General features: G+C 33.0%; 2 protein-coding genes across 2 annotated transcripts; both read right to left on the reverse strand.

Moving 5' to 3' along the window:
• Positions 1-1,532: 1,532 nt before the first annotated feature.
• Positions 1,533-3,916, reverse strand: LOC7497982 (pentatricopeptide repeat-containing protein At5g19020, mitochondrial). Its single transcript, XM_002314384.4, has one exon. It carries the CDS (start codon positions 3,795-3,797, stop codon positions 1,662-1,664), a length of 2,136 nt encoding a protein of 711 aa, XP_002314420.4. The 5' UTR covers positions 3,798-3,916; the 3' UTR covers positions 1,533-1,661.
• A 4,112-nt stretch (positions 3,917-8,028) lies between these two features.
• Positions 8,029-12,568, reverse strand: LOC7475927 (uncharacterized protein At5g19025). The gene is made up of 2 exons (XM_002314383.4): positions 11,859-12,568; positions 8,029-8,372 (listed from the first exon to the last, which is right to left on the reverse strand). Exons 1-2 carry the CDS (start codon positions 12,503-12,505, stop codon positions 8,330-8,332), a joined length of 690 nt encoding a protein of 229 aa, XP_002314419.2. The 5' UTR covers positions 12,506-12,568; the 3' UTR covers positions 8,029-8,329.
• Positions 12,569-17,093: the final 4,525 nt, after the last annotated feature.

Genomic DNA, 17,093 nt, shown 5'->3' on the forward strand with positions numbered 1-17,093 from the left:
TTTTTACCCCATCTCGGCACCTGAATATCATTGTTTTGCGCAAAAAAAAAAAAAAATTCAGCCTTACAGCGAAGCGGATAGTTAGGCTTAATCTATAGCAAAAGATTAAACTATAAATCCTCCATCTACGTCGGCTTAAGATGTCTCAAAATGCCTCGTAGTCTGTAACATAGCATTTGATTAGTATTTTGGAAAATAGAGCTTGAGTTGGAACAGATAGGAGAGAAAATAGAACAAGAGATAAGACATAATAGGAGACAAAGATAAATTTATGTTTGGTAGTGGTGTACCAAATAATATTGAAAAAAATATGAAGAAATATAATTCATGCTTTTATATTTTATTTGATTGATAATAGAGATTTAATAAAATAAGAAAAAAATTATTTTATATTGATTATTGTCAAATACTCATATTGAACAAAATGTGGACCTTGGAGGATGAATAAACTCTCCATCCATGATCAAAAGATCACGTTTAATCCATTCATTCTTATAGGCCTTATACAAGTTTGAAATTAATAAAATTAAAACCTAGAACAATAGTAAACGAAACATTGCACTCAAGAATTGGATTGTTGATTGAGAAGAAGAGAAGGCAATTGTTGTTGACTAAAAAAGACATGGGATAATTTTGAAATTAATTTTTTTATGGAGATATTTTAAGGATAAAAATAATATTTATTGTCTCTATGGAGATATGTCTCAAATGTATCTCATGTTTTCAAAAAAATTTCATTCCAAAACTCTGATATATTTATTTTTATGTCTTTGTTTTTTCAATCATACATAATTATATCTTTATTGTCTCTATTTTTTCTATTTCAAAACATTGATTGAACGCTAAATGACTATATTAAACAGATTCCACAACATATCACTCTAATAATCATTGTTAACATGTCTTGATCTAAGCAAATTAATCATTGTTAACTTGTCTTGCTTTGAGCAAATCGATTATAGCTGATGTCATATGGTTGTTTGACAACATGACACAGTTTTTCCAAGATGAGAGAATCTATATGGATTAAATTAAGAATGGATATTACAAAATTTTCTAATTTTCAATGCCAATAAACAATCCCTGTCGAGTTATTTTGAGTGTTGCTCCTTAAACTAACACCATAAGTAGTCACGCGATAAACATTTTAAGACTGCTGAATGGTGGTCTTATCCATAAGCAAACTGAAGGGTTTATGATGCAGATGAAAGTAATACAAGAAAGACAATAATCATATTTTTTGTTCAAGCAGTCTATCTCTTAAGAGGTTTGCAATTTTTTAAATAAACTTAACTTATCCAAACTAACAAGAAAACCTGAAAGTTAAGGAAAAGTAATAAAGTCCTACACAAACTAGAAAAAATATCTTAAATAAATCTAGAAAAATAATAAAAGAGTTTTAAATCATATAAAAAAAATCCTAAACTATCTAGGAAAATATCATAAATCTCGAATAATAACTTCTTAGCATTATCCAGAGGCATTTCCGAACTCCAATTACCATGGGATTCTAACTCTAAACAAATCAGGGCCTCAAAAACTTTCTAACAAAATTTCAATTTCATCCAACAATTAAATTAAAAGTTATGCTCAGCAAAATAATTGAGCTACATGTTAAGAAAAAAATCTCATGCATCATTTTGCTAGAACCTTACTTCATATCACACAACACCACTATATCCCGGCAATCTATGCATTCTATGGCTTTGCATAACTCTCCTCACCAAAAAAGCGTCCTCCCACCTCCCCACATCTGCATATAAGTTGGATAAAAGGATTCTACTTGGCCCATGAGATGGATCCAACTTGGCCAAATTTTCTGCAGCCCTTTCTCCTATAGTTATGTTACGATGTGTTTTACATGCTGACAACAACATGCCCCAAATAACAACATCAGCCTTCATAGGCATGCTTCGAATCAGTTCCTCGACTTCCTCAAGTCGCCCAGCTTTGCCCAAGAGATCAACCATACAACCATAATGCCTGATATCAGGATCTATATTGTATTTGGACTTCATGCTCTTAAAATAGCTCTTCCCTAGCCCCACCAACCCAGCATGGCAACACGCACTAAGAACTCCAATGAAAGTGATTGCACTGAGCTTAATATGGCGCCTTTGCAAGTCTGAATATATTTCAAGAGACAATTTTGCATGTCCATGGGTGGCCAGCCCACATATTATGGTGTTCCACGGCGAGACAGTAGATGCCTTATCTCGAATTTGATAGAACACTTCTAAGGCAGTATTGATGCTACCACATTTGGCATACATGTCGATGATTGAAGCACTTAAGTTGTCATTTAGAGGGATGGAGTTATAATGCACATATTCATGGGCCCATCTCCCTTCTTTCAATGTGCCTAAAGCAGCAATTGCTGAGAAAACACTAACCATTGTCACTTCATTTGGTCGGATTCCACTAGTTACCATCCTATGAAACAGCTCCAAAGCCATGCCAGGCTGGTCACTTTGTGTATAACCAGAAATCATCGTACTCCATGAAAAGACATCTCTCTCAGGCATCTCATTAAATAATTCCCTTGCCTGATCAATTATTCTATTTCGTATAAATCCTGCTATGAGAGCATTTCGAGAAGCAACATGGTCCTTAATGCCGAACTCTAATTGAAAACAAGCCTCATTAATCCTGCCACAAGCTGAGTAAAAATGGATAACTGTCGCCTGCACAAAGTCATAACAGTCAAAACTTGTCTTCACAACAACGCAGTGCAATTGCTGACCCTCAACAATTGCCATTGCTCTCCCACATGCAGAAATTAAATCAATCATCGTTACTTCACTAGGTCCCAACCCTGTAGAGACCATCAAACGATACATCATGAGCGCTTCTCTTAACCTTTCTACTCGAACGTAACCATCAATGATTGTGCCCCATGAAACAATATCTTTATCTGGAATCATCTCAAACACTTCCTTAGCCAAATTGGCAAACCCTGCCTTGGAATACCCATTTAACATCACATTCCACGAAACTACATTCTTCTCTTGCATCTCATCAAACAAAGCTCTCGCTTCGCCTAAACTCGAAGAAGCACAGTACATGTTTAACAAATTTGTTGAAACAAGAACGAACCCGTCAAACATCATCTTGATAACTAATCCGTGAAGCATTCTACAATCCCAAATCCTACCCACACGACAACAAGCCGATATAACACTTGCCATAGTCACCTCATTAGGTACCACACCCACACTTCTCATTTCCTTATAAACCTTAATTGCCTCACCCCAAAAATCATTTTTAACAAAGCCCATTATCATCGTAGTATATGAAACACAACCTTTTTGAGGCATTACTTCAAACAACTTGCGTGCGTCATCTAAATTTCCAGATTTTACATACCCAGAAATCATTATATTACATGACACAGGGTCCAACTTAGGACACGAATCAAACAATGATTTTGCAAGACCGAAAAATCCACATTTGGAATACATGTTAATCAAGCTATTTCGTATGAAAGTGTTTGAATCAAGGCCTGATTTGAAAACAAGGCAATAGATTTGTTGGCCTCGGCCTTGAGAGATAGCCAAATGGGTTGTTGCGCAGGACTTTAAAGCTGAGATTAAAGAGCGCTCGTAATTGAAGTTTTTCTGGTGTGCTTTGAGAGAGAGGAGATGTTGGATATGGTGAAGAAGGTATTGTTGTGATTGAAGAAGTGAGGCTGGGGAGGTTTTTGTGGAGACCCATTTGAGAGAAGTGAGTGTTGGAGAAGGAGGAGGAGAGGAAATGAGAGAGCGAAGAAGAGATCTGAGCTTGAAAGATTGGGTCATGGAAGGGAACCATGAGAACTTGTGTCCATTCAAGGAAGAAACAGATTTTGGAGCGAAAACTTTTTTTTCCCCAAGAGTAAGGCAGTCGGAGGTTAGTGATTGGTAGTAAACTAGTCCATGCCAAAAAAAAATTAACGTAAAAAAAATATATATGAGTGTTTTTATTTAAAAAAAAAAAACTAAGAAAAATTTCAAATGTAAATTACATACTTATGCATGTATTTAATAAAATTAATCGATGATTATATATGTTAAATCAAATTGTATTGAAGTTAATTTGATATGATATGTTTAACTTGGTTTGGTGAGTTTAAACACAACTTGAATATTTTATTTAAAATAATCAAAAAATAAAAAAATTCAAGCCATCATTATTTTAATTTTCTTCTTATTTTTTTTAGATGACTATACTTTTTATTAACTAGGTTAATCTATCAAACTCGCTACATGAGTTATGGACCTGATTGGATTTAGTAACTTTGTTGTTTAGAATCAAGTTTTTGGTCAAATTATATGATAATAAAAATAAACATGCCAAGACTTCAATTGAATAAAATTAAAAAAAATACGAACTATACAAAAACAACCTTGTTAATATTAGAAAAATATGTTATAATCATATGAAAAACAAAGTAAAAATTGAATTATACTTTATTAAATAATATCCCAAATACATTTTAAATTAATTTATTCAAATGAATTTTAACTAAAAAATTCCAAGCCCTGGCTTAAATAGGGAAAAAAATTTCAATGTCGTTTCATTTTATTTTTAAAAAACATTGAGACAATATTATTTTGAATTGAGATGGGTTACCCTAACCCACTTGTTAAACTCGTGACTTGAGTGATAAATTTGCTTTGGTTTAATAACTTCTTTTTTAGAATCTACCTTTTATTTAGTTATATGACACTAAAAATAGACATTCACAATAAACAATAAAATTAAATTAAAAATAATAATAGTAATTTTATTGAATTTAAATTTAAATGTAAGAGGGAAAAAATTAAAGGCTAGAAAAGATCAAGGCGTAGGCTTGGTTAAACTAGTGCACTTAACCCATGAAATGGAAAGGCCATGTGCCTGACCCTTTTTTTTTCTTTTCTTTTCTTTTCTTTTCTTGGCTCAAGAGGTAAATTACATATCATTTGCCTGTATTTTTTTAAAAAAATCAGACAATGATGTAAATCTAACGGGTAAGAACCATATAACCTACGATTAAAATTAAATATAACTCAAAAAAGCTAAAATCTGATTGAAAAGAACTCAACCAAATGATTACTTGAACTAATGACATATAGTTATTGGATTAAAACCCTAATCCATTGATTATAAAAAATCAAGAACTTGAATTATAAGGATGAGCACAAAAAACAAGTAATCTTTGATAAGTTTTGAAGAGTTTAATGAAAAACCAAGAATATAAGCAGCCTTGGCAAAAGTTATTTTTTGAAATAATATCAAAGTTGTTGGTTTTTCTTTTCTTTTATTTGGCTCAAGGGGTAAATGACATATCATTTGCCTATATTTTTTCTAAAAACAATCAGATGATGATGCGAATCTAAAGGGTAAGAACCGTATAACCCTTAATCAAAATTGAACATAACCCAAAAAAGTTAAAATCTGATTGAAAAGAACTCAATCCAATGATTACTTGAACCAATGACATGTAATTATTGGATGAAAACCCTAACTCATTGATTATAAAAAAATCAAGAACTTGAATTATAAAGATGAGCATCAAAAACAATCTTTGATAAGTTTTGAAGAGTTTAATGAAAAACCGAGAGTATGAGTAGCTTTACACACAAAAAAAGTTATTTTCTGAAATAATATCCAAGTTGTTGATTTTCCTTCTAAAAGGTATTTATAGTTCATAAAATAAATAAAATCCTAATAAAATAATAGGTTAAAATAAAGAGTCCATTAAAAAAACACTTTGAAGTTTGTAAAATAAATAACAAAGGTCAATTTGACTTTTTTAATCTTCTTGTTGCAAGTCTTCCTTGATTGAAAAGAAATTGCAAAAATCCATCCTTGTAATAATAGGATGGTTGTCGCTCTTTATATTGTCCTTGAAAAATAAAAACACAAAATCAAGGGTAAGAAACAATTGAACAAAACTCCTCTTGTCAAATAAAACTTGTTGACACCAAAAATGATTTGTTTCGTCGCTGAAATTTGACAAACCATCAACTTTCTCTCTTCTTCATTTTTTTTCTGATGACTCTCTCCTCTATTAAACCAATGAATGAAAGACAAAGTGAAGCTTTGGAATAAAATGAGAATTGAAAAGCCTATAGGGACCAAAATGGAACCCAAAACAATCTTGAAGGCAAAAAGTTCTAGAAAGGTGCGGGGTTAAACAATACAAAAGAACCTTTTGTTTAAGTCATAATGTCAAATTAGATCCTTGCATTTTAATTTTTTTCATGCATCAAAATCATTTTTTTTTTAAATTGAGTATCAATAAAATATTAACACATGTCACCGACATCCCGAGAACCTTATAGCAAGTCAATCAAAATAATTTTTCAAGCTCAAATTCGAAACAACGCAGTGTGTCAGGATGAAATTAAAAAAAAATATGGTGACTAAATAAAAAAAGACTTAAAGAGATAAATAAATAAATAGAGAAGTGTTATGCAAGGGGATTTACATGGTTTTTTTTTTCCAAGCTTTTCCCCTGTGTTTTCAAAAAAATTTTAAGCAACAAAATTGAAGTTTTTGTCTTTGGCAAAATTAATCATCAACTAAATATTAGATTTGTTATCAACACCTCAAGAATCTCATAACAAGTCAATCAAAACAATTTTTTAAGCATAAATATAAAATAACATAACGTGAAATGATGAAATTAAAAAAAATAATTGATAATTAAATTAAAAAAAAAACTTAAATAGCTAAAAAAAAAAATAAAGTACTATTCCGATGATCAATGCTAGAGGAGGGAATCCAGAGGGTTTTTGCCATGCATTTTAGTTTTTTCTTAATTTTAATAATTGTTTAACATTATCACACATACAAAGACCCAACTGCCACCACAGGATGAGTTTAGGAACATTGTACCACCTCTCAAATATATGAGACCTTGCACAAAGCAAAGGGTCACGCAAATTGCTTTTAAATATGAAGAAGAAATTTACAATTACTTTTTTAGATTTTATTTTAAGCTTAATTATTGGTAAATAACTAAAGTCATGTTAAAATTGTTTTGTTTTTTTTCATATTTATAAATAGTGTGATCTTGTTGAATCTTCATAATTAATTTACTAATGATTTAGAATTGATTGGAATGGATCACATTAGATATTTTACTTTAATTATATATTTGAAAATATTTGATTAATTATTTCATAATTTTGTATAAATTCCATTAAAAACTATATTTTAAAACTTTAGTTAAGAAAAAACTACTATATATAATTTTTTAAAAAACTTATTTAAATATACCATAATACTAAATACATATTAACTATGATGGTGATGAAAACTCGCTTAGATTTTTTTTTTGTGTTCTTTTAAGGGAAAAAAAAAAACTCAAGCAATAGAAGAATTGTACTATACTAAGTCCTTAACACTTCAATTGTTGAGTGGAGATTTCTTAATATCAAGTTTTCCCATTTTACTTAATGAGATCAATTCTTGAAAAAGAATCGATGACAAAGAATTCTTAAATCGATCAATTCTATATATATATATATATATATATATGTTTGTGTGTGTGTGCTTGCCTACTAATTGCTGACATCTTGTTAAAAGGAAACACAAATTCATTTGGCAACTGCAAAACCAGTCCACATAAGAAGACAAATGATTGGGCGTTCAACATATCCCAATGCTTGTGTGTTCTTCAACTTTTAACGTTATATTGTACTTGCCAGTAGTATTTATGCCTAGCCAAAGCCAATCAAATGGATATGCACTCCATATTTTTTGCTGCATGTGAACGGAATGTTTCATGATCCATTAGCACAAAGAAGAGAGCAGGTGAACAAGAAGAAACATCATCATCTTATAGAGTGCTAATTTAGAGACCAGAAAGAAGGCCCGGGTAGATAATCCTATGAAATCATCAATGGCTTGTCGAGAAATTAGGAGCGCTAGGAGTGTAGGTCTCAGATGATTCACCCTGTTCAACAACTCGGTGCGGTGAGTATCTGATATAAAGCCAAATTATCAAAGGCTGGCACACAAAAGAAGCTGCTATATATTAAAGTGAACAGCTACTCATTTGGCAAATCTATATATTTATTCCCATTAAATTTGGTATTCCTTCCAGGAGGAATGCAAGTCACTTGTTAAATCTGTATGACTTTTCAGAAATGAGATGAATTTTACATGAAAGTTCATGTAAAGGCATGACTTTCAGACACGTGGAAAGTGAGGCTCGGCCTGATCATGGGATTAGAAAACGTGTCCTGATCAAGGAGTGTATCCTTCTTGAATTGAAAGAAGAAGGAACATCCAAAATCTAAAAGGTAAACAAGAGGAGGCACATAAAGGGCATGACAGCGAAACCCGTTGTGAACTGTCAACGATGATCTCCTCCATTAGCAGCCACACTAGCCAGAGCCCTAAAAGTGCCAGCAAATCCAAAAGTTAAAATCATAACAACAAAGTATGTTATTTCGATTAATCTGAGATCACAAGTTTTAAATAGTACTATAAAAGTATCGTAAGCAGCATGGTAATTGTATTCTCTGTGTAAATGGATTGTGTTAAACATGAAACCTATAGATGACTAACTACTGTGTCCAATACTTGAACTATTTATCTATACATAGTTATAGACAGTCTTGCCATTTCCTCCAACAACCCAAGCATATGCTGAAACTAAAACTTGGGTTATAATTGACCAACACCACCCAAAACTAAACATGATCTTATCATAAGAAAATCCCCCCAAATCCAGTAATTCAGGGAGTGAGTCTTGATAATAAAGCCAGGACAGGTTATGAAAGAAGTTGTGTTATATTGCGAACATTCAAAGAAACCAGGATGATTACCATGTAATGAAGAATACATGAGAGAGACAAAATGAAGACAGCCAGATAGCCATGTGATTCTAGGTGAGATACCAGAAAACAGACCAATTTACTGTAATCAAGAGATTCCTCGCAACTAAATCAGCATTAATGCTTAAACATTGATTCTTGAGAGAGACCAAAAAGGAATTGATGTAGATATATCAAGATTAACAAGAAATTAACCATCTTCTCATTTTCACAATATCAATTAAACATGGTTGAAATTTTAGAATTTGCCTAAATTTTCATTGAAGTGAGTTTTGTCTGCATCTGCCAGTAAGCATTCAACTCACTCCAAGAACACAAAATTTAATTTCTATTCATGTGGAAAGGAACATCCTTGGATTATACATTGTCCATACTTATCTGTTCTGTTCAACTTGATCAGTTTAAATGATCTTCCACAGCACTTACCTAAAACACGAAACATTAAGAAACAGACTCAAGAGGGATTGCCAAAGACATCATAAGGAGTTTGTTGGACTAAGGTAAATACGAATCACTGCTCAAAGAGGGGTGTTTAACGAGTAGCAGAAAGGGGGTTCTTTACTGGATGCTGCTATTTTGACTGCCAGCAGTAGTGAATTGTGTCAGGAAGAACCACATATAAAACACAAGAAAACAAATGCTATGACTTTCAAGCAGGGTTGGACCAATTGCGTGGATCAGCCTGCACATTTGAAACAGGGCAGCAACTCACAACTCTTAACAATGACCATCAAGCAAATGCTTCTAGTGTAAGATCCACCAATACCTTTCTAGCAGAAAAGTTTGTGCGGAGCTTCGGCAATGCTAATGGCTGTTTTAGAAAAGTTTCCACCAAGACCAAATTCTTCCGAAGCCTAAACTTTTTTTTAGTTAAGGAAGCTTCCAAAACCTAACCTTTGATAGATCTCTATAAGACCCCCACTGAGAAAAATGAGTATGAGAGGAGTAAACAGGCATGAAAAGGCTTAAATCACAAGTCAATGAAATGACCAACCCCACACTCCAACTCCTCCAGGTCAAGTTGACGACATGTTTATCTAATTCTTGAATCACGCTCCAGAGCTCAACTTCATGTTCTGTGTAATTTAGGTCCAGCAACCATCCATCCTCACCACTTGCACTTAGCCACCACTAACTGTGTTGCTGCTCATCACCAGCCCTATCTAACTCTCACACAAATTTTTCAAACCAACCCGATACCATATCTTGTTTCAACCATGCTTCATCGTTGAAAAAAGGCATTGGAGTTCTCTTCTCCTTCCACTTCAAAGACTCTGGTCAAATGAATAACTATGTCCCAGAAAAACATATCCTTTGTTTTTCACACTCCTTTTCTTTTCTCTTTCATTGGGTTGAGGGTTCGGGGTATAATATAGCCAGTCAAACATTAAAACTTGAGCAGTCAAGGCCAAGCTCAAGAAAATTTAACTGAGTATAGGTACATAATATATTAGAAGAAGGTAAAACCTCCTTTGATCAGACGTTTCATACTCCTATTACCTAGACTAAGTTAGCTGGAAACTTGATTGGGCAAAATAATTGGGAGCTAACGGCACCACTAATAGAAACCTCTAAAGAATTTCACTTGCAGCTTCTCATCAATAAACTGTGAGCAAATGAGCACTCCAGAGAGTCATTTTATAATTGGACAATTACCAAGTAAAATCTCATCTGTGACCTCAATAAGTGTAGATTTGTTATATCACAGGTTCTATCACTCAGCACACCCATGATCAAAACGAGATTTGACAAGTGGTGGGTTTACCCATAATGTGTCAGGAATACAGAATATAGAGATTATTGATCAAAACCTAATACTTGACCAGTATCGACTGTAAGCCTATTGTTCAATCAACCCAATCAGTGTTGAGGTCCTAAATGTTCCACCCAAACTCAGCATGCCACATGTGTTTAACAAAATTAACCATGTGACTTGCACGTAACCTTTCGAACAAATCAATCTGCATTCAGTCTGCAACAGCCAAAATTTGTCTGGATGCCATCAAAACAACTCAGCTAAGAAAAGGAAATAAACAAGCTCCAAGTGCAAACAAGACTATTCGAGAGTGATCAACATAAAAAAGAACTTGCATGTAATGTTCCAAACAGAGACAAGTGCATGATGGTTTGATAAAAGGAAGCCAAACGACCAGAAGTCCTGAGGATATTAATGGTAGAGGGAGAGATCAAAGAATGAGTAATCACACAAATATGCCAGATAGTATCATCCTCTGGAATAATCAAATAACATACTTGTTCCTCACCAAAGTTTCTTGTAAAGGTCCCTTGGAATTAATGAATATTGTTTTTCTATCAAAATCAACTCCATCAGGGCCAAAACATTTACAGAAGAGTTTAGATATCTCAGACATAGCAGTATCAAATCCAAAGGCACTAGAAAATGGCTTGGCATATCACTAATCAACAAGTGACCACATTATGGAAAAGGAAAACAAAATGAAGCACAAAAAAGTGAGAGTACCTATGTTAACAGAGAACGTGTCAAGTAAACCATATTATTTCCCAAGGATACAAGATACAGAGCAATCAAAATTCTGTAAGTATGATGCAATTCCTAGGTTGAACATATACAAACAACCATTACCTCATCCCTAAATAAAAACACTTTCCACTGAGTAAAAGATGTACCGTAACAGTATAGACCAGATTCTATTAAGCATGTAATTAGATTAGCACCATTTGAGTTCATCGTATACTTCGAACTACCTCATGATTTTACCAACATGGAGGTTCTAGAATAAAATAAAAAAGAAAACAAAATTTCCCTATTTGGGAAAAAAAGAAACCTTTGACTAAAGCATGCCAACTGCAACTAAATCCAATGATCAATAGAAGATATCATATCAATCTCCAGACACAAAAGGCTGGTCCCATTTCATACGGAATTTCACACATAACTACACTTTAAATTCACATCCTCAAAACTAGCAAACAAAGCATGATCATTGATGTAGTAAAAAACAAGAACATCAATCAAATCAAACAAAAGAAAAGCCCAAAATGAGCAGTGAACAAAAAACTCACCTTTTATGCCGGCGACCACGTTTAGGCCCCCATCCTTCCAGCTTAGCAACAGGGCAACCACACTTAGAACGAAAAAGCAAAACAGCCCTCCCATTAGGCGGAGCCATCTTCCTCAATTCAGCTCTCAAACACTCATAATCAGGATTAGATACAGTCCCACCTTTCCAAGGCAACTTATCAACGTCATTAGCAGCAGTGGATTTAAGACAATCTTCAGTCTGCAATTGCAAATCAAACTCAATCGCTTTCTTGAAGCCTTTACAGCCAGGTTGGTGACACTTTCGAGATCTGGGTCCACAGCAGAACTCAAAGAAAAGGATGGAGAGAATGAAAAGAGAGAAGAAGCCAAGAATGTAAGAGAAAGGAGGGAAGTGAAGGGAAAGAGAGCTGTTAGAGAGGAGGAGAGAAAGGGAGTTAAAGATGTAAGAGAAGTAAGAGGTTAAGAGGAAAGTGCCGGAGAAAAGGACTAAGATTAGGATGAGAAGGTCGAGAGTTGCAGATGGAGAGTGTTTGCAGAGGAGGGAGGTTGAATTTGGATTGGAGTTCGTGTTTGCAGTGTTTGAAGATGAAGATTTGTGGGGTTTTGGTGTGAAGGAAGAAGAAGGGGGCATGGTGAAGAAGAAGAGGGGGAGGAGGAGATGGTGCATGTTAAGGAGGGATTGCAAATGGGAACTTTCCTTTAGTATACACGGCTTTGGCTTGGCTTTGAGTACATACTTGGGTTCGTTCGACTATATCAATTTTTTTTTTTTTACAAACCTTAAATATACTCTTAAACTATATTAAATTAAATTAAAAAAAAAGCTAAAAAAAAACACATAATCAATGTATTTTATGATTTTTTTTCTAAAAAAATCTAACAAAACTTGTTGTTGGGGTAGAATCGTGGTATGAACCCATAGATATAAAGATTCAGAAACCCATAATCCAATCAATTCTATCCAAGAAAGTTAAATTCAGGCTTGAAACTTGACATAACGATAACTTGTATTAAGTCATTAAAACTATAAGTAACAAAAAAAACCTCACCCAACGCCTATGAAGAGAAGCAAGCAAGAAGCATAGAAGACGCTATGAAGCTTGATTAATTCTTGAATTAGTTAAAGTAGTTCAATAAAGAACAAAAAAGTATAAGCAAAACCTCTTGTACACATTAATAATTGTTGAAATTCAAGTTAATCCAAAAAAACCTAAATTCAAGCTAAATAACCAATAGTTAAAAATATCCTAAATAATACTGAAAAAATAATAAACGAGTTTTAAACAAAATAGAAAAAAATAACCCTAAAATAACTAGAAAACTAATATAATTCGTGCACAGTAGCTTCTGAACCTTATTAAAAGGCTTTCTCGATGTCTGATTAACCTACAATTTTAACTCAATATAAAACAAGACCTCTGAAAACTTCTAATAAAATCTCAACCTGATCCAATGATCGGATAAAAACTTATGCTTGTTAGCGTAAAACTGTGTATTAAAAAAAAAGCCCAAAATCCATCTCTAGTTGCCTAAATTAATTAGCCCATAAAATAGATGGATCAATGCTCTCTTGTAAATAAATTAAATTAACTAAGTTCTTATTTAAACATCCAGCTTAAAAATTGGTAAATCAATACTAAAAATAGTAAATTTTGATAGAGAAATGATAATTAAAAAGGGAAATTTTTATAAATAGGGGGAGAAAAAAAACGATACAATAATAATAATAGAGTAGAATTCCAAGAAAATAATGTATGATTTTATAGGAAAAAAACATTGATTTCTAGTATAAGCCCCGCGTACAATTACACTATGTTGACCGAAAGTGGTGAAAACTCTAAGTAAATTCTTGTGATGGTTATGGATGAGAGTCATCAATGAATTAGTTTAAAAATTATGAAGATGTAAATAAATAAAATGGTACGCAAGAAATTTGGATTTTTGGCGTAAAACTATTTAATATCTAGTTTTACGGCATCAATCATATTTCTCAATCTAACCGTTGGATCTGACTGAAATTTTATGAGTGGTGTCTAAAAATTTAGATGGGAGAATCCTTGAGAATGTACATGTTGAACTTAATTGTACACTACTTGACAACATTGTGATGAACTTGATGAGATTATGAAAAAGAATATGATCCTTGAATATATTTTGTAGTACTTTGTAATTGTAATGCGTAGAACATCTTATGCCACACGTTAATGAATGAGAATTTGATGTTGCCACATGAAGAACACAAAAATATGCTTGTTAGGGGAATGACATAGGCTTCGGCCACCTAAAAAGAGGATAACAAAGAAAGATCCTCATGGAGATACTAATGAGTGACGGTTCCCCTTTAACAATGTTTGATGAATATATGATATTGTCATGGAATAAAAACATTACATGTTTCCCTTGCTTCATAAACTTTGGAAGTAAATTTAGTTGTGGTTTACGTCCAAAACTAGGTTAAAGTATGGTCTTTAGAAGAAAAATTGGTATTGACCATATGCGTGAATTTAGGACAAAGAAATGTCAAAATGACTTAGTTTTCGTTGATGATTTTCAATGTCAGAATAACTTAGTTTTTGTTGATGATTTTCAGTGTTAGAATGAATTAACTTTCGCTAATGATTTTCAATATTAAAATGACTCATTTTTGTTGACAATTTTAGTGTCATAATGATATAAAATTAGAGATGAATGTCTTACTACAATATTATCACTAGACAATTATACAAACATGGAAGATGTTTGAATGAATGTATGTGTGTCCTGATATATGTGTGGAAATGATCTTTGACATTACCAAAATAAAAATATACTGACTAATGGTCATTTTATGTATCAAGAGGCGCGACCAAGATCAGATCTTCTACTTGGCGAGGAGACATTATAGGAGGGTCAGATAGGTGGTTTCCACCTTTCACTAATTATTATCAAATCCTGAAGTATTTATACATAATGTCGCTACCTGATTTCAATCGATTAAAATTAATCATGAAATGCAATGAAAAATGATGTGATTAGCTTTAGCTAATGGTATCTATATTGGATAACTAGGATCAATTGATGAGATTAGCTTTGGTTAATGATATCCATAACCGGGATCAAATGATGTGATTAGCTTCAACTAATGGTATCCATATTGGATAATCGAGATTCATTGATGAGATTAGCTCCTGCTAATGGTATCCATATTGGATAACCGGGATTAAATGGCATGATTAGCTCCGGCTAATGGTATCCATATTGAATAACTGAGATTCATTGCCAAGATTAGCTTTGATATCCATATTGGATAATTGGGATTGATTAATGAGATTAGTTTCGACTAATGGTATCCATGTTGGGTAGCTGAGAATGAATAATAAGATTAGCTTTGACTAATGGAATCCATGTTGGATAATCGAGAATAAACATTAAAGATTAGCTTTGGCTAATGATATATATGTTAGATAGGCGGGAGTAAAGGATGAGGTTAACTCCGATTAATGGGGTTTATACTAGGATTACCAGTAATAAGTTTTGTGAACCATCTCATTTGAAAGCATTTACTAATACGATGAAATAAAAAGTATGACGTGTTATTCATAATCGAAATTAATGTTTAAAGAACCATATATAAAATTGATCATAGTTAGGAATGAATAGTTATGCATGGAAGAATCCTATATGTACAAGGATTCCTATACCATAGGGTGATCATTTTCGGTTCGGTTCAGTTTTTATCAAAAAAAGTAACCAAACCGAAATTTTTTTTTAAAAAAAACCGAAACCGAACCGAAACCGGGTCAAACCGACTGGTTTCGGTGCAGTTCGATTCGGTTTTTTAGGGCAAAAACCGATTCAAACCAGTTTGGCTCGGTTTTCTCGGTTTTGGCTCGGTTTTTTCCGGTTTTTTTCCGATTTCGGTTCGGTTCGGTTTGGTTTTTTTGGTTTTTGGCTTATAAAACCGAAACCGAACCGAACCGGCCGGTTTTTTCAAAACTTTAATCGGTTTAATTGGTTTTTTTTTTCAGTTTGGTTTTTTCGGTTATTTTTTTTCTGGTTTTCTCGGTTTAATCGGTTTTTTTGGTTTTTTTGCTCACCCCTACTATACCATAATACATGTCATCAGTTATTTGTTGAACATAACTCAAATAAAATAATGCGGTATAAGATTGTATGAAGATGTGGGGTAAAATATTAAAGATAGCTTGGTAGGAAGATATTAATAGCCGAATTTGTTGGCAATCAAATGAGTTTGCCAGAATCATTGGCATCCACGAGGGGATGACCAGATTATACTTAATGGCTATAATATCAGTGACTAAGGATGAGATAAGGAAGATACTTTAGTGGTTGTAGAGTTAATGACTAAGGATAAAAATGGACCGATACTTAATGACCGCAATATTAGTGATTAAGGACAATATATAAATTGATAGTTGACAATTAATTACCAATATTTATGAATATAGCAACTTTTGATGTTTAGTTGCCTAAAAGAATGATGACCAACGAAGCAAGTACGATTTGGTTAATTATAAGATGATGATGTTGATTCTCCTTTCCTTATGCTTCTATTTAAGTTGACAAATCCTTTAAATTAAATTATGGGCAACAAAAGTTACTTCCTAGTAGTCCCTAATAAAAAAAGGATTCATGTGGCTGTTTTTGTTTTGAATAGAAACCATTGTGTTGTTGTTTCTAATGAGTAGAAACCACGATGTTGTTGTTTCCAAATAATGAAAACCATTGAAACTATCCTTGATTGTATAATGAAAACCATTATGTAAGACCATTAACTGATGCTTAAAAAAATGTATATGACGGGCGGGGGGTGATTGGCAACTTAAGACATAATATCGTTTGATGTACTACTAAGTCAAAATAAATATTAATGGGGTGATAATGTAACAAACGATTGTGATACCTAGAAAATAGAAATATGGTAATGTTACAACAAATTATGTTAAGCAATGATGGTGAGGAGTAAACATAAGATTAATACGTGTGCTTACTTCAAGGATTGTACCCAAGAAAATCGTTAACTAAGGAAATGAAATATTCATGATTGATTGGGCAATCAAAAATTAAGAAAATGAGTTACTACGTGGTGACATATAGTCGACAATCTTAAAATTGAATGTATTATGTAATTCGTCATAAAGGCAATGTCGAAAGTGACAAATATGAACTTAGACACCATAGAAAGTAGTGCGTGATTCAATATGTATATGATGAAATCGATGCGAAAAGAATTCTGGATAAGTATATTGTTCTCC

The sequence above is a fragment of the Populus trichocarpa genome, chromosome 10 (genome assembly GCF_000002775.5).
Source record: "Populus trichocarpa isolate Nisqually-1 chromosome 10, P.trichocarpa_v4.1, whole genome shotgun sequence".
Classification (NCBI taxonomy): Eukaryota; Viridiplantae; Streptophyta; class Magnoliopsida; order Malpighiales; family Salicaceae; genus Populus; species Populus trichocarpa.